We start from the raw sequence: 23,093 nt of genomic DNA, 5'->3' as shown, positions 1-23,093 counted from the left end.
TGAGTCGGCTGCATCCGGGGAGATGGGAAGGCAGGACCCACCCCGCCTCGGGCAGCGGCTCGCCCCCCGCGCCCTGTCCCCGCGCCACCGTCCCGCGCCCTCTGTCCCGGGACCCGTCCTTATTCTGTCTCTTCCAAAGTCGGACTCGAGGTCAGAGGGTGTGAGGTGTCACGGTCGGGGGTGGTTCATGCTCCTCTAGCCGCGCTTCCTTTGGGAGACTCGGAGGCTTCCTCCCAGGGAGGGGGAGGGGCTGGCGACATCCCGTCCAAGAGGAGAGGAAGGTTCATTACTGGGGACCCGGGAGTCAGGACGTGGCCCAAGGAAGTTGGAAGGTGCGCCCTGGGGTCTGGTCCCTCCCTGCACTCACCCACACCTGAGCTGGGGATGAGGGGTGGGAATAGGACCCCCTCGACCTGGCAGAGCCGAGGGAGGGGAGGGGGCGGGAAGCCGAGGGCGCGCTTCCCCGTTGCTTTGCAAACCCAACCCAGATTCACAGGCAGAAGGGACAGCAGTTAGGGACTGTAGCCCCCCGCCTTCGGGAAACACAGAGCGTACGTGCGTCTAGGGACGGGAGGCCCCAAAGGAACAGGACAGATAAAGTCCCTGCCCTCCAGGTTTCCCTGTAGTGCTACGCAGAAGGGGGGAACACCAGCGAAGCCGGCTGCCTGACGCAGGTGTCTGGATCCACCCGACCCGCACCCCCGCTCGGGCGGAGGGAACTCAGGACGCTGGAGGGGCTCGGGGGCCAGAACCTGGGACGCTGGGCTCAGGATCCCTCGCTCCTCCCTTTGCCCCCTCCTTGGCGAGAAGGGCGGTGGCATCCGCAGAGCACACCACTCTTCTCCCCGCGCCCGCGCATCTGAGGACTGTCGCGCGGTCGGAAAAGGACAGCTGTAAAAGCAACGACTCGCTGAAGTAGTAAACAGTAAGAGCTCACTGTGCGCACACCAAAAAAGACGGTTTGCAAACTGGGAGCACCCCCCCCCCCCGCGCCGGCGCGTGGAATGAGGCTCGAGGAATACTGTTGGAAAGCGGCTTACGTAGTGCGGAGGCGGGGACTCTGCAGTGTTCACGGCGGGTGGTACAACCTGAGAATTTTCTTAAATGAAAGGGAATTGGTTTTGTGGTTACCTCGTATCAATCTGGGGGAGCAATTTAAGTTTTGCTTCTGATTTTTAGCAGCATAGGGAGGAAGTGATCCAGGTCAAATTAACCTCGCTTGTCTTGCAAGAGAGGCTAAATGGCTTTGCTGGTATAACTAAACTGGTCTTGTCTGCGCAGGGAATTTTGAAGCCTGGTTTCCGTTTGCATTTAAGTTTAACAGGCCAGACGGGTCCCATGCTTGCGCCATACAGGGCCCAACCGCATATATGCACCCACTTCGTAAAATCATTGTAACAAAATTCATCTCCTGGATTTTGATCCCATCTCACACCAAATAGCCTTTTCTCAGGATTTTTTTTCCCCTGGCTCCCTCTGCTGCATGTGGACATTCCGGGGCTAGGGCTCGAACCCATGCCACAGTGACCACCAGAGCCCCTGCATTGACAAGGTCAGAGCCTTAACCTGCTGCCCCACAAAGGAACTCATCCCAGATAGGAATTTATTCAGTTTGCTGGACATTTGGATGGGATTGTGGGAGGGCTTCGATTCTGCATCTGGAGCCATGCAGGGATGGGGTCAGGGTCACAGTCAGTTATAGCAGTAGGACTGGAGCTGCTGGTGTTTAGGAGGGGTGGGGGTGAAGACTAAAGAGGATGGAGAAAAGGCACCCCTAGTCCCACCGCTGTGAGAAGCTGGCTTGCTGAGCCAATTCGCTGCTCAGACAAGGTGTCATTTGGTGGTGGCTCCTCTGAGCCTGGTCAACAAAGACTAGTTCACCCCGGGGGAGGTGCGGGCTGATCATTTCCACCTCAAAATGCGGGGCGAGAGCAGGGCAGTGGCAAGACTTTGGGGTCTGGTCGACTCAGTTCCAATCTGGCAACACCTGGCCTTTGCTGAACTGCAGGGAGTGCCAGGCTGCACCATAGACCAATGTGGGCTTCCGTGTCAGAGGAACCCAGTGCCCAGTCCAGCTCTGCCCTTTGTTGGCTGCCCTGAAGTTACTTAACTTCCGAAGATTCCTTCTTTTCACTTGTGCTGAGGGGCTATAGCATCTGTACCTCCCAGGATGTTTGTGAGGACAGAGGGTAATTCTGGCGAAAAGATGCCCGCCTAGGCTTAGCCTTATGTCCTTGTCAGGTTCCACACGTCTGGCTCGCTGCACTTCCGACTTGGCAGAGGGGCCACACCTCACCCCAGAGACAGCAGGATACCCACTCTGCCCTTTATCCCTTGAACATTCAGCCTCTCACTTTCCACTGGATGCTTCCCATCAGCGTTTAACATGCTCGAGTCCCTCTCCTGGAATGCACAGGAAAACAAAACAGAACAAAATAAAGTGACATTAAAAAACCCTCCCTCCACTCCAGAGAGATGTCTTTCCTTGCTCTGTAATTGGGAAGAAACTTTGTATTCTCTTGCAAGTTAATCACTAGAGGAATGAGTTTACAAACTTACATTATACGCGATGGCCCATCTCTGGGAACCCTGCCTCCCAGATACTGAGCACTAAGCTAAAATACTTCTGTGACCAGACCTACCTGAGAATGGCTGCAGGAAGGGGAATATGAACACAGTGCCTCCAGAGTCTGGCCAGAACCAGGACTGTACCCCCTCCCCTTTTACGATAAAACGAGCCTGAATTCTAAGCTGAGGAAGATGGTTCTTTGGGACACTAGTCCACCTTCTTCTTGGTCTGCTGGCTTTCCAACTAAAGTCGCTAGTCCTTGCCCCAGGGACCATCTCACTATTGGCCTGTCATGTGTTGAGCAGTGCGAGCTGGACTCTTTCCCTCCCTGGCCTCCACCTGGAGAAAACCTTGGGGCCTTGACCCCACTGGCCATCTCTCCTCCGTCCATACTCTCTTCATGTCCATCGTGGCCTGCCTGTCCCCCAGCCCGTCCACCTCCCAGTCCCCTGTCTCTCAGCCTTCTTTACAGACTTAACAGGCAGGGAGGGCCCACCTGCCCACGTCTGAATTCTGGCTCTTCTCCTTTCCGTCTGGGAGTCAGTGGAGAACTGAAGGGATGTGACCCTGTCCTTGCGGAGCTGTGGGCCAGCGGGAAACCGCTGTTACTCAGGTAGTTGGTGGAATCGTGGGGATCAGGCTGAGGACCAGTGAGGGCAGACAGCTGGGTTTCCTCATTTGTAAAGTGAGAACAGTGATGATGACGATACTGACAACCGTCGTGCCTGCTCCTGCGGGTACTTGGGAAGAAGAGATGAAACAGTGCATATGAATACTTTACCCAGAGCCTCGCGTCCCGAGAGTGCTTCCTCGATGGGTATTACTGTTGTCACTCGTTTGCACCTATTGTAGGGGCTTTGCTCACAGACATGCAGGGGGCAGGAGGCAGGGGAGGTGGGGTTCCTTAGGCCTAAAGTCCCATTTCTGCAGCCAGAACTCCTCTTGGGCACCTGCTAGTGAGACATTATCGCTCGCCTTTGGGCTGAAATAGGAGTCAGTGAGTCATGTTCAGAAAGAAGAGATTCCCAGAGTTCCCGTTGTGGCTCAGTGGTTAACGAATCTGACTAGGAACCATGAGGTTGCTGGTTCAATCCCTGGCCTTGCTCAGTGGGTTAAGAATCCAGCGTTGCTGAGAGCTGTGATGTAGGTTGTAGATGAGGCTCGGATCCCGCGTGGCTGTGGCTCTGGTGTAGGCCGGTAGCTATAGCTCTGATTGGACCCCTAGCCTGGGCACTTCCATATGCCGCGGGAGCAGCCCTAGAAAAGGCAAAAAGACCAAAAAAAAAAAAAAAAAGAGATTCCCCCACTGTCTAAAAGACCGTGGATCAGAATTAATCATATTAAAGGCAGGTGGGGCAAACACTCAGTGAGGCCGGTAAAGGGATAGTCTTTCAGTGGACACAGCTGTCTTCTGTCATGTTGCCTGCTCTTTGCAGCTTTTTCTAGATGTTTCCAACCTCCTGCTGCCATTGACAGTGGTGGGGTTTCCAGACTTTGGGTTGGTAGACAGAGATGCTGGAAATGGTTAGTCCAGGGACTGGACGGTGGTTGACATGTCGGGGGCGGGGGGGTCCCAGGAAGTCATTCAAGACTTTTGGGATGGTCGTGGAAGAGAGAGAAAGTAACCGCTCCTGAAACAACTTTGTGTGTCGTGGGAGGCAGGAAAGACGACCTCCAAGTCTACGGGGAGTTGGGTCTGACGATAGAAACACAGAACGGGGGAGTCTTAGTGCCATGAGCCTCAGTTCTGGCTGCGCATTGGGCTACCTGGGGACTTAAAAATGTTACTTCCCAGGACCCAGAGAGTCTGGATGAATTGGTTCAGGTTGTGGCCCGGGCACTCCTTTCTTTGTGCTCCCCCTGTGATTTTAGTGTGTGGTGGGGTTGAAAACCTCATCTAACTCATTCTCTTTATCTTGCAGATGAATAAACTATCTTTGAGAGCTTAAATAACTGACCCCAAATAAAGGCCATACAGTCAATTATTGGCCACTGAACTCAGACCCAGGCTCTTCCCTGGAGCAAAATCTCTGCCCTAACACTTTGGATTGATTTTTTTTTTCTTTCTTTTTCTTTTTTTTTAAATTCAGTCTTTTTAGGGCCGTTTTGGTGGCATATGGAAGTTCCCAGGCTAGAGGCTGAATTGGAGCTGCAGCTGCCAGCCTATGTCACAGCCACAGCACCAGGTCCAAGCTGTGTCTGCTGGATCCTTAACCCATGACCGAGGCCAGGAGTCGAACCTGCGTCCTCATGGATACTAGTCGGGTTCATTACCACTGAGCCACGAGGGGAGCTCCCTGTATTGATCCTTTTACAGAGAGGAGCTACAGTGTTTATGTCTTTAAGCTGAAATCTGGATGTATTATTTGAATAGCGCTAGCATATTCTAGAAGGGCTGTGAAGAAGCAAGACTGTTCCAGAAACGTTGGTGATCTATGGCCCCAGGATCTGGAGGTGGTGAAGAGCTAGGTTTTGGAGTCACAGGAGCCTGGTTTTAAATGGTGACTTTGCCACTACCGGCTATGTGACCTTGGCCTGTTACCTAACATCTCTGAGCCTCATTTTATCTGTAATGAAAGTGTTTCTTTCCTTAGAGAGTCAACGCAGACTGGTTTCTTGGTTGTGAAGATTACATAAGATAAACTCATAGGGCTCGTAGCATGTAATTTTTGCCTTTTATTCTATTTTATTTTCGTGTCTATTTTATTTTAGTGTATGGCTGCACCCATGGCATGTGCATGTTCCCGGGACAGGGACTGAATCCGAACCGCAGTTACAACTTACAAAGTTAAAGTGGGATCCTTTAACCCACTGCCCTGGCCAAGGGTCACACCTGTACCTCTGCAGTGACCCGAGCCGCTGTAGTCAGATCTTAACTCATTGTGCCCCAGTGGAACTCCTGATTCGTGCCTTTTAAATGGTAGCAGGAGCAGTAGTTGTTATCACTAGTAGTATTTTTATTTTTACATTTCTGTGTACCTGCCTTCTAGAAGAGTGGGTCTCAACCAGTGCTGGGTTTGGACCCCCAGGGAACATTTGGCGGGGCCTGGAGCTATTCCGATCGTCTTCATGGGGAGAGGGACGCTACTGCCACCTAGTGGGTAGAGACCAGGTTCGCTGCTGACCATTCCTAGTGTACAGGACGGAGCCCCCCCAGCCCATTCAACCCAGTGGTACCAAGATGGAGAGACCCTACTCTGGATATCTGAAAAGAATTAGGAGCTTGAAGGTCAGAACTGTTGGATGGTGTTGGGGTGATGGATTTGGTTCTTGCACTGGCAAAGAGGCACTGAGTTTAGGGGGCTGTGGGCAGTCCCACATCTACCCTCACTGCTGCAGAGGAAGTGAGTTCTTGTGGGAACCTGCATCTAATAACGCTGATGGAGTTCCCATTGTGGCTCGTGGGGTAACGAACCCGACGAGTATCTGCAAGGATGTGGGTTTGATCCCTGGCCCCACTCAGTGGGTTAAGGATCCCACGTTGCTGTGGTGGGGTGTAGGCAGGCAGCTGCAGTTCTGATCTGACCCCTAGCCTGGGAACCTCCCTATGCCGCAGGTGCGGCCCTAAAACAAAATACTAATAACCCTGAGATTCCCCCCTGCGACCTACACCACAGCTCACGCAGGAGCTGGATCCTTAACCCACGGAGGGAGGGCGGGGATTGAACCTGCATTCTCATGGATACTGGTTTTGTTAGCACAACGGAAACCCCCCACACTGAGATCTATACCCCTTAAGGGTGCTGTGAGGATAAGCCTGCCCCGAGAGCGTAGAGACGCTGGTACGAAAGGCTAAATAAAGCCAAGACGATTGCATCAGGTCCCGCGGGAGGGCTGCCTTCCTGCGCGGTGGTGTTCTGGGCACCTGGGCGTTGCATGAGCCCTCGTCTCTCATGAGCTCATCGTTTATAAATGACAGCCACCCAAGTTGGAAAGTATGACCCCCCCCTCCCCCCGGGTTGGCAAGTGGAAAACTTACTCAGCTTTCTTGCTGGAGCCTCGTGTCTTAACTTATTTATCTTAAAAATAAGACGAATATACTGCTGCAGGCAAGCTCCGTTATGTGAGAAGAGAAAAATGCGTGTAAGAAGTTCTTGAGAGCGCAAACTTTGTCAAGGTTACCGCTGTTATTTCTTTTGGTTGCGGTGGAGCAAGTGGACACTAGGTGGCGCTACGTTCTCGCGCGAGAGGAAGCTCTGCCTTGGGTGTAAGTTATCACTGTCGGTCCTGGAGCACACGCACCCCAGAGTGAAAAATATAGTAACAGGCAAGATTTAGTTCTTAAAATAAGTCAGCGGCCCAGTGAAGCAAATACAGCCATGGCAGGTACATTTTTTTGCTTCAACTGATGGAGAAGGGCATTTATTGCCTACAGGCATCTGGCTACAGATATCAAATGATAAAAACACGCAATGTAATGAAACCTCGCAGCAGGCCTGGCCTCAGGAGAGAATGGGAGGCAGCTGGGCCCAGCCATGGGCCCGGGATCTGGCACGGATGTTCTTCTGCCGTGACGGTTTCATAAATGCGCAGTTGTCCTGCAAAGACCGTTCCCATCGTCTGTTGGCTCTTCCCCGCACCTCGCCACGTCTCTGAGCCTCAGTGTTTCACCAGTTAGAATAGGGATGGCTTTCCTCGCCGGGGTCCTTGTTAGAGGGTGAGCAGAGTGACGATCACACCAAGAGAGGAAGTCGGGTTGCATGTTGTCATGGTGATGGGGCCAGACTACTCCCCAGACCCTCCGCCGGCACCCCCCCCCCCCCCCCCCCCCCGCCCCGGCCTCTAACGCCACTGCAAGGGGATTTTTGGATTTCCTGGCCCTCAGGCAAGTTCACAATCCTCTCGCCACTCTTCTCCACACTCTGTAGACTCTACTGCAAAGTGCCTCCCAGGTGGGTTTAGAAAGGGAGGTACAGGGGTAAAAGGGTGGCTTCAGGCCCAACAGTCCTGTTTTCCAGCTCTGCCACGAGCTAGCCCTTTGACCTTGGAAATGACCTTCCACCAAAGCCTTAGCGCTCTGCGCTCACCTGTAAAATATGGATGCAAAGGGCAGGGTGTTTGCCAGAGGGGCTGAACATCTCTGAATGAATGCGCACCAATCAGAACCCCAGAGGATTGCAGATCCAGCGGCCAGACGGCAGAGGGGGAGTTCCGCCCAGAGGAGGGGCCTCGGATGGAGGTGCGCCCCGCCAGTCCCACCAGTCCTTTCGTTTTGCTTGGGTCAGCCCAGCCCTGGTCCCTCCCGAGCTTTGTAAACTTTTACCATCCACTCTCTGCTCTTCCGCCGTTTTCCTCCAGGTACTGCTGGCTCCTGGATGGAGGGGCAGGGCAGGGTGGCACCTTAGGGACACCAGCTTCCTCAGTTAGTGTTCAGGGCACCTGCAAGGTTGTTTCATCCTAGGAAACGAAGATGAATCACTGGCAAGTTCTGGGCGGGGGTGGGGGGTATGGTAGAGATGGGGGGGTGTATTACCTCTCACCTCTGATGGAGCAGGGGGGTGGGAGATGCAGCAGCCCCCTGGGAGCAGCAGAGGTGCTCCTTTGTCTCGGATTAGAAAGTGTCTAGAAGCTGCTCCTTAAAGGCTATGCAGCGCCTTCTTGTTGGGTCATCAATGGTGCTTCAAAGGAAAGGCAGACACACACCTGTTCTCCAGGCAGATCAGGGCTTTATTTTTGTCCAGAGTCGTACCTCATGTTATAAACAGCATGGGCTCATTGGGTGCCACAGGGTGGCTGTCCTCATGGCCAGTTTAAGACATTTGTCAACACGGAAGTGGCCTGTGAGCCTCCGGCCTGGGCCGGTCCCCGTTGTCCCCCAGTCAGGGGGAAGGCCAGGTGGTCAGGACAGGCCAGTGCCCTCACCACTGGGCTCTGAAACTAGGGCTGTCTGGGCCAGTGACTTTTTAGGGCTTGACATTCCCCTTCCTGCCAATGTGACAAACTGGTGGATCATCTCCAGCTCCCCGCCGAGGTCCAACCTTTGGGATGCAAATGGTTCTTGAAATAACTCTGATCTTGAACTTGCTGGCATCTGGTCATCTCCCAGACCTCAATTCCCATCCCCCCCCTCCTTAGAGTCAAAGAGCACCTCATCTCCTGGAGCAGGACAATCAAGCTTTGGAAGGTGAAGTGTGTTTTCCAGCCTTGCCTGTCCCCTCCCAGGTCATTCTAGGTTGTCAGTTTCAGGGAGGGTGGCTGGGCCAGGGACCTGACATTGGAGAGGGCACCCTGCGTCTTAGGTGCATTATATACATTTATCTCACTTGTTACTCACTACCACTCTGCCCAGAAGCAGTAACTAGCCGTGACTTAGCCATCTCTTCAAGGATGACCTTGTCTCGCTCATCATGCAGCTTGAAAACGGTGTGATTGTATTTTAAGCTCAGATCTGAACTCTTCCCAGTGTGTCGTACTGTTGGTTTATGCCTCAATCAACACATGCTTATTTAAGTATCTTTTCTGCCAAAAGTATCTCTTCTGCCCTGGGGAGTTCCCTGGTGGCTCAGTGGGTTAAGGATCCAGCGTTGTCACTGCCGTCACGAGGATCACCACTGTGGCGTGGGTATGATCCTTGACCTGGGAACTTCTGAATGCCTTGGGACTGGCAAAAAACAAAAACAAAAACAAAAAAACTGCCCTGGGTAAGAGCAGGGAACTTATGGCCATGGTTCTTGCCCTTAGGGACTGAGATAGAATTGCGAAGGAAGACTTAACAGATGGAAGCTGATGAACAGTGTGAAGAAGCATCACAGGTGCCCAGTAAGTGCAGAGGAACTGCTCAGCCTGCAGGAGTGACTCTCAGTCGAGGGGAGAAAGGGAGACGAGTTCCTTCTTGAATATGAGTGAGGCTGGGGTGGGGCCAGAGAGCCCGGCTCTTCCTGAAGCAAACGTGCGTGGTGTGTTCTGAGAGCAGTGCTGTCCCACGATGGGCACAGAGGTGGCAGAGTCAGGAAGGTGGGGGCAGGGAGCCATGCCAGGTTCTGCAATTTAGACTTCGCGCTGAAGGCAGTGGGGACCCTGTCACTGTTCTCCAGGTGGTGTGTGCAGTAGGCAATGGTTTGAGGAAAGTCAGACTTTCAGAAATATTAAAGCAGAAACAAAGGGTAGAAAGGGATTAGGGAGATGATGGACCAGGGAGGAAGGAGGAGCTTAGAAGCTCGTCCTTTGCCCACCGTGTACCAAGTAATATGCTAAGAAACTAATTAAAAAAATTTTTTTTATTTGAGTGTAGTTTTTTATTCAAGTGTCAATTTCTGCTGTACAGCAAAGTGACCCAGTCACACATCTCTACACACTCGTTTTTTCCTCACATCCACCAAGTTCCATCCTAGGAGACTAGATGTAGTTCCCTGAGCTGTACGGCAGGACCTCATTGCTTGTCGACTCCAAATGCAAGAGTTTGCATCTACGACCCCCAGACTCCCTGTCCATCCCGCTCCTTCCGCCTCCCCCGTGGCCACCGCAAGTCTGTTCTCCACGTCTGTGAGTCTGAGAAACTATCATTTCTTACTGTCAGCCTGTCCCTCTAAGACAAATATTATTACGCCAGGTTTATCCAAGTGGCACTGCTGTTCAACAAATCTGTTTTCTCTTCTAGAATCACAGCTAGCCTAAAATCGCCAGTTTCTCTTGCAATCAGGTGTGGTCACGTGTGTCACTGCCAGGCTGGCCTGTCCACACTTCTTGGGAAATTGTCTGCTTTCCTCTCTTTCCTTGTCGGTCAGGCTGGGTGGGCGTTGATGATCGGGTGTCTGCTGTATAAGAATTTGTCTGGCCTTTGTCCCAGGTTCCTAGGAAGGAGCTTTTGTCTTTGTGCTTCATGCTGGGCCCTGGAGCCACACCTGGGTTTGTGCTAAGGAGGTGACTCATGGTGGGCACCCAGACAGCTGTGGGTTGGTGGGTGGCCATGGGAAAGACCAACCCTGAGATCAAAGGATGGGAGCTTTGAGCCACGTGGTGTCAGCCTGGAGCCTGACGTCCTGACTTCTGGGGAAGGCATAGGGGTTGTGGATTGAGTTCAGTCTTGTGGCCAGTGACACCAGCGATCATTTGTATGTAAGGAAACCCCCAGAGACGCTCTGGACACTGAGGCCTGGATAAGTTTCCTGGTTGTGACCACCTGATGTGCCAGGAGGGTGACACCTCCTGATTCCCTGGGGAGAAGGCGTGGAGGCGCCACGTTTGAGGACCAGCCAAAGGAAGAGACAGACGTGGAGCCTCTGTTTCTGGGAGATGGCTGGGCGAGCAGCACCGATGCACTCACGGGCCTGCAGGCCAAAGGTGGGGAAGGGGAAGGCTGGGCACCGAGGGGCAGGGCGGTGGCGGGGGACACACATGTCCCAGGGGGGCTGAGGCCTGCTCTGTGGGCCCAGAGGGTGAGATGAAGAGAGGGCTGCCATGCACGGAGGAGGTACCGTTTCCTCCTGGGGCTCTTTCTCAGAGCACTTGGAAGTCGGACTCTGGTGGAGGAGGATGGTCGTGAACTTGCGGAAAGAAGACTTGCCTGGGGTCTTTTTTTTGCGGGGGAGGTAAGACCAATGGCATGCAGAGTTTCCTGGCCAGGTACTGAACCAGAGCCACAGCCATGACAATACCAGGTCCTTAACCCACTGAGCCACAAGGGGATTCCTCGCTGGGCTCTTGACCTGAAACAGCAGAGTCTAATGAACCAAGCTTTCCTCTTCCTCCCCCTTCTCTCCCCATCCCCTTCCAGGCTACCCCACCCTTTCTGGCCGGCTCACCTTCAAGTTTGAGGGGAGATCTGCATTTGGTTCCCACCCTCAAGACTGAGGTTTCCTGAGTTCAAAGGCTGAGGTTCTAATGCAGCTGCTTCGGGCTTCTGATGCTGGGCTGAGTGTGTGCGTCTTCACTTGGGGAGGGGGCAGAGGCACTGGGGCTCCTGCCAAGGTCCCGTCTGTGCCTTTTCTCTTGCAGGTGTCCCATCTCTGTTTGGGGAATGTGGTGGGCCTGGGAGCTGAGGGGCAGCCACGGCCATTGGTGGGGGTATGTGTGTTGGGGACAGTTTGGGTGAGCACAGGTGTGTCCAAGGCTAAAGCCAGCTTACAGCACTGAGTCAAACCTCCTGTGAGGAGAGTAAGAAATTTCAATGTAAGAGCAGAATTCCAGGAGTTCCCGTTGTGGCTCAGCGGGTTAAGAACCGGACTAATATCCAGGAGGATGTGGATTCGATCCCTGGCCTCGCTCAGTGGGTTGAGGATCCTGTGTTGCCATGAGCTGTGGTGTAGGTCCCGGATGCGGCTCAGATCCTCCGTTGCTGTGGCTGTGGTGTAGGCCGGCAGTGGCAGCTCCCATTCGAACCCTAGCGCGAGTGCAGCCCTAAGAAGCAAAAAAATAAATTAATTAAAAAAAAAAAGGAAAGAAAGGGGCCCCTGGGCAAAGGGAGGACGGTGCCCTTGACCTTGACTTTCTGGTTCCATTCATTTCTACCATTTTGCAAAACAGCATTGAAAGCACAGTTTATGATTTTGAGGTTCTCTGCATTTTTTAATGCTGAATAACCCTTGGTGGCCTCGTCCCTGTCATAGCTCTGGTTGCAGAAATAAAGGATCTATGCAGGGGCACCATGTTGTTTAAAAATAACAACTGAAAAATAGTCAAGAAACATTTTATTTTTTATTTTATTTAAAATTTTCTTTTCTTTGCGCCTGTGACATGCAGAAGTTCCTGGGCCAGGGAGTGAATCTGCACCACATCAGTAACCAGAGCCACAGCAGTGACAATGTTGAGTCCTTAACCACTGGTCCACCAGGGAACTCCTAAGAAACATTGCATATAATCCTTGAAATACGTCTTCCCTAAAAAGCCCTGCGTGGAGTCGTGAATGGCTGTGGGAATCACACGTCTTCCTGCGTTACTAGGCCATCCGTTTTCATGGTTTTGACACTGGCTGGTCCCCTCTCCCCTATGACACGGTGTTCTTTCCGCCATGCCCGGGTGCTTCACATTTGTCATCCCACTCAATCCCTCTGCCCTGTCCCCACCCCCGGATGCAGGTGGGTGTCTCTCCTGACTGTCAGGCGACAGGGGGGGCTCAGCGTTGGGGTGGCCTGTCCAGTGCGGTCAGAACGAAGGCACAGGAGTTAAGGGCCAGGCTGGGATTCGAGCCCCTGCCAGTCTGACTTGGAAAAGCCTCGCTCGTTCCATCACCCATGTCATCTTGCTGTGGCGTTGGTTCCTGTTTTAAAGGTCACCGACGCACGATATTCCATCTTTTCAGGTCAGGGGTGCCAGCATTCCCGGTTTGGCATTGAACCCTCGGACTCTGCAAACACCATTGAGGGGAAGCCCCCTTTTGCGCGTGCGCCGCGCCTCCTGAGGCCGGGAGCTAAGTCGGGCTGGCAGGGCCAGGTGGCACATAAGGTGAGTAATTGATTTTCTCCTTATGAATATTTATTTGAGTTTATTCTCCATCTGCTCTTCTTCTGTCACTGCCGAATGGCCACTGACCGGGAGCAAGCCTGTCCCTGTCCCCGCTGGAGGACCAGGGCTGAGTCGGTGACCACCGAGAGGCCCGTCTGAGAGCACTGGGTACAATGGTCTGGGCTGGGGCCTTTCCAGGCTGCAAATCCTTAATTGCCCGGAGCTCTTTGGAGCTGTCCGGCTCGGCGGTCTGCACAGACATGCAGGGCTGCTTGCAGGATGGGAGGCCGTTATGCCCTAGTTATGTGGCTGAGCCCCCAGCTCTTGGAAGGGGACTACTTGTGGGTCGCCGATAATAGCCTCTGATGGAGAGCAAGGCTGTAAAGTGCGGAGGGCTCATTCGTCTGGATGGATTGGGCTCAAATAATGTCACATTTTAGTCCCTTGTGTAAAATCTCGGCTAAGCACCAAATAGAAATGTCTCTTTGGGCCCATGGTAGCTGCTTCTTAGGGGAAGAGAAAATTGGTGATGCTCTTTTTACGGTGCAGGGTTCGAAAGTGACTAAGTTTGTGTGCATTGTAAGTCAACTATGCGCCAATAAAATTCATTAAAAAAAAGAAAAAAGAATGAAAGAAAAAAAGAAGCAGGTTATTCAGTGAGGGGGGGGGGTCCAGGTGGGCCTGAAGAGCAGGGGTGGGGATCCCAAGGGCTGTCCTAAGCTGGGCCGAGACGGCCAGGCCTCTGTATTCCTGCCTGGATCGGTGGCCGGGGGTGAGTCACGTTGACACGAGGGTGACCCTGGGTGAGGTGGCAGCTGAAGCCGTCCCTGCAGGCTGATGGTGGAAGGCTGGCTGCTGAAGTCCTTCCCTGGAGGGGGCAAGAGAGAGGCTCGTTTTCAAATCCATCACAACCCCACCCCACGTTCGAGTGGTGAACAACTGCATCCATGAGTGGGGCTTCTGAGCCGGTTCCCTCGATCCCTGGGTGGAAGGAAGAAAGGGAAAGAGGAACTGTTGCTTTTTTAGCATCCGTGTCTGCAAGAAATGATGCCTTTAATTGCATCCTTCCCCTTGGCTTCCTTTTTCTTGAGCCCTGGGTTGGAACTTGTTTCGAATGCTAAATAAAAGCTCTGCCTGGAGGAGTTCCCATCATGGCAGCGGCTTAGAGACCCAACACTTTCTCTGTGAGGATTTGGGTTTGATCCCTGGCCTTGCTCAGTGGGTTCAGGATCTGGTGTTGCCATGAGCTGCAGTGTAGGTCACAGATGTGGCTCGGATCCCATGTAGCTGTGGTGTAGGCCGACGGCTGTAGCTCTAATTCAACCCCTGGCCTGGGAACTTCCATAAGCTGCAGGCGCGGCCCTAAAAAGACAAAAAGCAAAAGGAAAATCCGTATCAGGGTAGTGTAGGGTGATGACTTAATGGACTTGCTGACTGTGGAGGTCGGAGCTGCCGCTTAGACTCTCTGGGCTGGGCGAGTGTAACTTACTGAGCCGTTGTCCCCGCCTTGAGACTCACTGCGCCACAGCTTCGGGAGATGAGCGCGTCCCTTCCCAGGTTTGTATCCACCTGGAGGTGGACTAGATGTTGTGATAGAGCCTTGAAGCCTCTGAACCTCTGCTACAGCGCTAAGCCTCAGCCTCTCGATGCACCAGCTGCCTTTGGGGTCCGCCAGTCGTGGTGACTTCCGTCTGCTTCTCCCCTGCTCCTGACCACCGCCCGCCTCCTCCAGGCGCCTGAACCTGGGTGGGCTGCCTGAATCTGCAGGCCTTTTTCTTTCCCACCGATGCCCTTCGGTCCGTCCCTGGAGGGGAATCTCTCACTTTTCGAAGGATAGGTCTGTAAAAGAAGCAGTATTTCCAGAGCAGTAAATCCTCGCTCTGTGTGTGGGCATGCGTGCGGGTGTGTCTGAAATCTCTGCAGAGGGGAGAACAGAGCCAATAGCATTAAAGGGCCTTTGAATTTCTTTCTTTTCTTTCTTTTCTTTTTTTTTTTGTCTTTTTGCCATTTCTTGGGCCGCTCCCGTGGCATATGGAGGTTCCCAGGCTAGGGGTTGAATCGGAGCTGTCGCTGCCAGCCTACGCCAGAGCCACAGCAATGCAGGATCTGAACCGCATCTGTGACCTACACCGCAGCTCACGGCAATGCTGGATCCTTAACCCACTGAGCGAGGGCAGGGACCAAACCCGCAACCTCATGGTTCCTAGTCGGATTCGTTAACCACTGCGCCACGACGGGAACTCCAGGGCCTTTGAATTTCTGAAACGTCAAGAAAGCAAGAGGGAAGAGGGCACTCAAGGAAGAGCAGCACCAGTAGCAGAGGATGTCACACACGTGGAATCTAAAATATGGCACCAACGACCCATCTACAAAACAGACTCACAGACACAGAGAACAGCCTTTGGTTGCCGAGCTCGGGGGAGGGACTTTGGGGTGAGTAGATGCAAACTATGACGTTTAGAATGGATGAGCCATGAGGTCCTGCTGTACAGCACAGGGACCTCTGTCTAGTCTCTTGGGATAGAGCACGATGGACGATGGTATAAGAACCAGAATGTATATGTGTGTTTGACCTGATCACCTTTGTTCATAGCAGACATTGGCACAACACTGTAAATCCACTATAATGTAATTTAAAAAAAAGCAAAGCAAGAGGTGATTGAACTGCTGGCAGAAGGAGGATGGAGTTGAGGGGAGGGGTGTGCGGGGCAGGAAGGGTCCCCAGTTTGATTTGCACCCCGAGTATCTGCCTGATTCCGATTCTGGAGTAACCGACGGAGGTCAGAATGAGCCCCCCACCCCTCACAGTCTCTCTTTGGGGGAGGCGGGATGGAGGGACTCCTGGCCGTCCTTGTGTCTGAAGCTGCACACGCTGTGGCGGATCAGCCACTGGACTTGGTTTTCTTAGACACTGTGGTGTATTTCCTCTTTTCCGTCCAGAGGAAATGACCCAAAGAGAACTCTGGAGAAGCTTCTGAATCAAGTTCACTCTCCAGCCGGTTTTCTGCAGAGCTGTGAAGGGAAACAAAACCCTTCCAGCCGAGAACGCATGAGCTGCCCAACGCATCCTGAGCGGAGCCCAGATGTGCGGGGATGGTAGCGCTGCTGGGCTGAAGTCTAGTTTGTTGGATCTGGTTCTTGTGGGTGTGAATGAGACTGGGTGCCGTAGGGGACAAAGTTAACTCTGATGGAGGGGCCTCTGGGCGGCAGGGACACTCACTGGGCCACAGGATTGCCCGTGACTGAGCGTGGACCACGCCTGATTCCTCCCGGTCAAGGGACACGAACAATAGGGATGGCTGAAATCCGCTGAGAGGTCTTCAGTCTTATCTTAGCCTCTTCATCCCACCAGGGACTATGAGGAAGGAGTCCCCAGGGGACCTCCATGGAGATCATGGGTCTGGCTGTTTAACTGGGTCCTGGGGAGACCCTGAGGTCTTAGACTCTGCAGAATCTGTATCCTTTTTCTTCTTCTTCTTTTTTTTTTTTTGTTTTTTGTTTTTTAGGGCCGCACCCGAGGCACATGGAGGTTCCCAGGCTAGGGGTCCAATCAGAGCTACAGTTGCTGGCCTACACCACAACCACAGCCATGCAGGATCTGAGCCATGTCTGCAACCTACACCACAGCTCACAGCAACACCGGATCCTTAACCTGCTGAGCAAGGCCAGCGATCCAACCTGCATCCTCATGGATCCTAGTCGGGTTTTTAACCACTGAGCCACAATGGGAACTCTGGCAAGCATTTCTTTAGTTATTTTAGAGTGTGTTCTGACTTCTTTAGGGGCTCCTGGAGGCTGTGGTGCAAAGCTTTGGCGCCTTTGTGCTGCACTGAGGCAGAGGGAGCCCCGAGGAGGGAGCTGGGATGCACCTGCCTGGGGTGTGGACCCCTTCCCTCAGGCACGTTGGCACTTCCTCCCCTGGCACACGTCTCCACTGCAGGCGAGATGGCAGAGGGAGGCAGAGACGCATCTCATGTGTAGACTCAGCCTTCTGAGTTGGTCTGAGTGAGCTTTGCACTCAGGCTCAGGTGGACGGCCCGGCTGGGGGGGGTGGAGGCCCAGGACCCGTGTCGTTCGCAGGAGGACACCGCAGGCCTCCGGTGCAGCTCGGCGGTGTAGGCACATGTTTCTGCTATTTCAGGGAAGCGATTTTTCCTGAAATGCTCGTCATTGATGGATTCCACATCCCCACCAATCTGGATACAGGAAGCTGGTTGGTATGTGGGGAGAGCAGCTTGGGAGAGGTAGGCCCACAAAGCAGAGGTGTGTAAAGACCACCTCACCCAGCGTGGGGGGCATTCAGGGCCACAAATCAAGCCCAGGTACCCCCAGGTCTGGGAGCAGAGGTGGGTTCCCTCGGCCTCTGGACGTCAATCACCTTCTCTGTCACAGAGGTAGGTCCAAGTCAATTAAAAAAAAAGCTGTTCTCAGAGTTCCTGTCGTGGCACAATGGAAATGAACCTGACTAGGACCCATGACGTTGCGGGTTGGATCCCTGGCCTCGCTCAGTGGGTTAAGGATCCAGTGTTGCCGTGAACTGTGGTGTAGGTCACAGATGCAGCTTGGATCCGGTGTTGCTGTGGCTGTGGTGTAGGCTGGCGATGACAGCTCTGATTCGAACTCTGAGGCTCATGGAATTTGTTGCCCTTTCACTTGGAGCTTTTCTGAATTGGAAGCACGGCGAGGCTCAGAGGGAGAGGACTGCTTTTTACACAGCACAAATCCAGCAGAAGCGGGGATTCATTGCAGGAATGAATTGTGGACTTTCATTCAACAGTCCCTTTGAAACTGATGGCACTTAGGGACCTATTGGTCACTGTAATGAGCCGGGCCGTCCCGAATGTAAAATATTCCTATAAATTTTATGGCCCCCCATAAAAGAGAACTGTCTTTGCTTTTATTTACCAATTGCGTTTTTCTTCCCATTGGTATCATTGTAAATTTGAGCTCTCAAGGTCGCAGGTTCAAAACCAGGCATCTTAACTTCTGTTGACTGCATCCTTTACAGTAGAGAGATGCTGGCCCTCTTCCCCAACCTCTTTCCTGGGCTTTTGGGAGATAAATAGCTATGTCTTTCCTCTTGTTCTTGCTAGACTTTGAGATACATGAGCCAATACACCTCTTACTCCTGTTTGAACCAGATTGATTTTTTTTCTTTTTTTGTCATTTGCAATGCAAGGGATCCTAAAATCATAGGACTTATCACCAAAATGATGATAAATAATATTTGCCTGCAGTTAGGTGGTACCAAAGGCCCTTCAAGAACTTGCAGTGTCATTGCCTGTATTAACAATATTTCTGGGAGTTTCCATTGTGGCTCAACAGTAATGAGCCCAACTGGTATCCATGAGGATGTGTGTTCGATCCCTGGCCTCATTCAGTGGGCTAAGGGTCTGGCGTTATAGTGAACTGTGGTATAGTTCGCAGATGAGGCTCAGATCTGGCTTGGCTGTGGCTGTGGTGTAGGCCAGCAGCTACAGCTCTGGTTTGACCCCTAGCCTGGGAATTTCCATAGGCCTTGGGTGTGGCCCTAAGAAGATGAAAAATAAAACAAAACAAAACAAAACCCAAAAAACCAAACCTCAAAACACAGTATCTCCTTATTTCGTGAATTCATGATGCTCTGGCATCTATGGCCTCGTTGCCTGGGGAGGGGTTGCTCCTTCAGAACCAGGCAGTTCTTAGAGGTAGCAAAGGACTTACCCAGGAACTTTCACATGCAAACCATCCCATCCAGAGCCCTAAACCTCCTTTTCCATCTGGCTCTTATATTCTAGGAGGCAATAGTCCTCTCTCCTACCCAAGGCCAGGCACCAGACAGCTAGAGGTGGCCCCCCTGCTCCAGAACCTGCTGAAATTGTTCAGACCAGTCAGTCCTAAGCCTGCTCACCCTGTCCTGACCTGTTTGTCTGTGGAAACAATAAAATCTTGCGCCCACTTTTTTACCTCTGCTCCTTCTGCCCTTTGACCGACCCTGCTGCTTCCCTGCACAGCCCTGCAGGGTGTGGAGGTTCTTCTTCTTGGGAATGGAGCACAGCCACAGCCACAGCCTTGCAGGATCCAAGTGGCATCTGCAACCTATGCCACACCTTGTGGCAGTGCTGGATCCTTAACCCACTGAGCAAGGCCAAGGATCGAACCTGCATCTTCATGATATGAGTCGGGTTCTTAACCCGTTGAGCCACAATGGGAACTCCCCCAAACTATTTTTCTTCCTTTTTTGGGGGGGGGGGCTTTTTAGGGCCATACCCATAGTATTTGGAGATTCCCAGGCTAAGAGTCCGATCAGAGCTGTAGGCGCTGGCCTACACCACAGACACAGCCATGCAGGATCCGAGCCATGTCTGAAACCTACACCACAGCCCTTGGCAATGCCGGATCCTTAACCCACTGTGCGAGGCCAGGGATTGAACCCACGTCCTCATGGATGCTAGCTGGGTTTGCTAACTGCTGAGCCACGATGGGAACTCCCCACAAACTATTTTTTCAGTGGCAGTCATCTCCTGATCTCTTGGGCTCACCATACCTGAAAAATAATAAAATCTTCCTTTAAAGCATTACCCTGAATTTCAGATATTGCAGTGGGTATAGTATGGGTGCCAGAAAAGGCCATTTTCATGAACATTCTGGGGGAGGAGCAGAGAATCCTGTGGCTAACTTCCCTCTTGCTTTGCTTCCAAGGGTGTTAATGAACTTGATGTCAAAGCCATTTATCCTGCAAAGATTTTGCCTCAATAGCTGACGATGGTTTGAGATCCTCTGCTCTTTGTTAGATTTGTTCTATTTCATCTTATACTTTTAGTAGAGGTGGTGGGGAGGTGGAGAAAATTCTAAATAAGTGCAAATGGTGATACACAAGTTTTATGGTCCTATTTTTTTTTTTTTAATCCTAGCAGCCCTTTGAGGGCACAAGCATGATAGAAATTCATTAAATCACTTGTATCACATGTTTTAAAATGTCAGTTTTCATCTAAGAACTTTTTGTAATCAGCGAATTGTTTTGGAGCCAGAATAGTTCCATCATTCATCTGCTTCCTGTCCCTGAAGAGAAAAAAAAAAAAAAAAATCCCACATCTCCTACTTGGTTCTGCTGATCGGCCTCTTGAATCAGCTTTAGGGCTGGAAGGCAGAGTAGGAGATAAGGACCTTGGTTTTCCTTTCAGGGACATGGTCCCCCACTCTGGAGAGCTGAAACCTGGACTTTTTTTTTTTTTTTTGTCTTTTTAGGGCCACACCCAAGGCCTATAGAAGTTCCCAGGCTAGAGGTCCAATCGGAGCTACAGCCACTGGCCTGCACCACAGCCACAGCAACGCCAGATCTGAGCTGTGTCTTCAACCTGCACCGCAGCTCAAGGCAACGCCAGGTCCTTAACCCACTGAGCGAGGCCAGGGATCGAACTCAGGCTGTCACTGCTGAACTGCCACAGGAACTCCTTTTTTACATTGAGCCTTTGTGGACCACACGAGGGGGTGCCCCCCAGTTGGGAAGAAGCTTTGGAAGCTGGCCAGCAAATGAACATGTCTAATCCACTTCCATTGGTTAGATAAGTCCTTTGAAGCAGGCAAACAGAACAGGCAAACCTACCCCAAGGTGTTGAAAGGCACCTGAAGTAACAGAGTGATTCAAATAGAAACGCTTTAGACTGAGAGTTCCGTCTTCTGTTTAGCAGTGTGAGCTGAATGTGTCTTTAGCAGTTCGATGTTTCCCACTTAATCCTGGATTTGTGCTGTCCTGTGTGGGAATAGTTTAATTTCTTCTGGGGAGATACAGGTGTCTTTTTGACCCAGATCTGGCCCCAGAGGACTGGACGAGGCTGGGAGGGGGATGTGCTTGACTTTTCATTTTTCTTCCTCTGGAGGAAGGACTCTGAAGAGGGCTGAGACCGGGCTTAGCCCAGTGTCACCTGGGCCAGCAGGAAAGCCCCTCAGTGGCTTTACTGAAGATTGAATAAGCTCACATTTTAGAAATTGTTGATAACCATTCTGATTGCTTTGGGGAGCAGTAGGGGCCAAAGTGCACCTTCAGGTTCTGGAAGACGGTGACATTTGCACTGTCGCTTGTCCTGGGGTGAGAGGTCAGAATAGGAGGAAGGACTTTGCGGTCATGTCCTGGTTTGACCTTAGACGGGGGCCAGGTCCTCCGGCAGAGAAAGGCCTAGGGATTCTTATGGGGAGATTGAGCCCCTAGCCCCTCCTTCTGCCACCCCGTGGAAGCACCAAATGTGGGGAAGAGGCAGGGATATGAAGTCAAATACAGAGCAGGGGATGCTTGGAGTGTCCATGCGTCCCAGCGGGTGTGTGGTCACTAGGTGTCTCAGAGTCTTGGTGGTGGATCTGTTAAATGCTGTCAGCTGCTCTCAGCAGTGCCCGGGGCACCCAGGGTGCGGGGCACCCCTGAGGTGAAATTACCCAGACTGAGCCAGAAAAAGCCAAGGACAAGACAGCACGAGGTAGCCTGGAGGATGACTGATGGAAGCGCCGTGTCCGTCAGGACCTGCCTGAGGAACACGTCATCCTTCCTTGAGGGTGGCCAGAAATTCCTGCACAGGAGGAAATCTGAAAAACGAAGGCATTTCTCCCAGCCCCTGGGCTGTGGGCTTGGATTATTTGTATGAGAGCTTTACAGGAAATGCCATCGTGAAGGCCAGAGATCTTGGGCACATGGGGTGGCATATTTAGTAAATGCACAGTTTTTTTTGAACTTCTGCCATGTGACGGGCACTGTTTTTGAGCCCACGAGATGGGCAGTTGAGTGAGGTACAGTTCCTAGACTCTGGGGAGGACACTAGGCTAGCAACTCGCCCGTTACTGGTCACGACCGTGCATTTCATAATCAATACGTAGCCCGGGATCTCAGATCATCTCATCGTGGCCAGGGGGGCACCGTCTATAAAGACAGGTCATGCCCGACAACTAAGACTTCGATGTCTTCAGGCTCCCCGCTGTCTCCTCTGGTGGATTTTCTGCAGCAGTCACTCGGGCTGATACCGGCCGTGGTGCAATGCAGCCACATTAATATTCTGGTCAAGGCACAGCTTCCCCTTCCCGGGCTGTGATCTACGGCTGTCTGCAGCTTCAGCGTCGCACTCCCAGAGGGGGCATCTGGGCTGTGAGGGGGTTTTCTACCCACAGAAGAGGATGTAGAGCAGACCTGAAAAGCTCCTTCACCTTCCCGAGATCTTAGGGACAAGGGTCCAAGTTCAATATCAGGGCCATAACGACTGAGACCTTAAACAATCCTGCAAAGGAAACGTCCCTAATTTACAAAAGATAATAGCTGTTGCTCTCAGTTTATTGGGTCCCGTTATGCAATGAATGCTTCTCATTTGCTGTCTCATTTAATTCGCACCACCACCACCACTTCACGAGATTGGTGAGAAACATGGAGAGCAGAGAATTGGTCAAGGTCATGGCACAAACAACGAAAGCAGAATCCAAATTTAATGTTTGGTATTTCTGACCCAAAGCCTGACGACAGAGTTTCTCAAACAGCAGTGATTTTTGTCCCCAGGGGACATTCGATGATGTCTGGAGATGTTTTCGATTACGAAGGAGGATGCTCATGGCTTCTGGTGGGAAGAAGTCAGGGACGCTGTTAAGCATCTGCCGGGTCCAGGACCTTCGCCTGTATCCCTCAAAAAGTTGTGTTGACGTTCTAACCTCAGGATCTCAGCACATGACTTCATTGGGAAAGAGGCTTGTGGCGTATGGAGTTAGTTAAGACCATGTCATCTTGGAGTGGGCAGGCCCCTCATCCAGTGTGACGGGTGCCCTTCGAAGAAGATGGCCTGTGAGGAGAGGAGACAAATGGAGAGCCCTGGGAGGGGTGCAGGGATTGGAGGGACCACTTCAACAAGCCAGGGAAGGCCAAGGATGGGTGGTTGTCGCCAGAAACCAGGAGAGAGCCTCGGAACAGATTCTTCCTCATGGCTCTTAGATAGAACCGAGCCCGCTGACACCTTGATTTTGGGTTTCTGGCCTCCAGAACTATGAGAGAACAAATCTGTGTTGTTTTAAGCCACCTGTGTGGTAGGTTGTTATAGCAGCTCTCGCAAACCGATACACTCTCACTGCAAAGAATTACCCCGTCCGGATGTCAGGGGCGCCACTGCTGAGAAACCCGCCCTGAGAGATCAGCATAGTT

General features: G+C 52.3%; 1 protein-coding gene across 1 annotated transcript in view; it reads left to right on the top strand.

The window, feature by feature from the left end:
• The window catches only part of LOC110255736, a 226,023-nt gene that overhangs the window by 4,634 nt on the left and 198,296 nt on the right, over positions 1–23,093 (top strand). Inside the window, exon 3 of the mRNA XM_021065090.1 lies at positions 12,807–12,949. Coding sequence (XP_020920749.1) covers positions 12,807–12,949 — 143 coding nt within the window. The remainder of the gene's footprint in view (positions 1–12,806; positions 12,950–23,093) is intronic.

This window comes from Sus scrofa, chromosome 10 (assembly GCF_000003025.6).
Source record: "Sus scrofa isolate TJ Tabasco breed Duroc chromosome 10, Sscrofa11.1, whole genome shotgun sequence".
NCBI lineage: Eukaryota > Metazoa > Chordata > Mammalia > Artiodactyla > Suidae > Sus > Sus scrofa.
The sequence above is the reverse complement of the archived record's forward strand: the minus strand, read 5'-3'. Positions and strand labels throughout refer to the sequence as shown.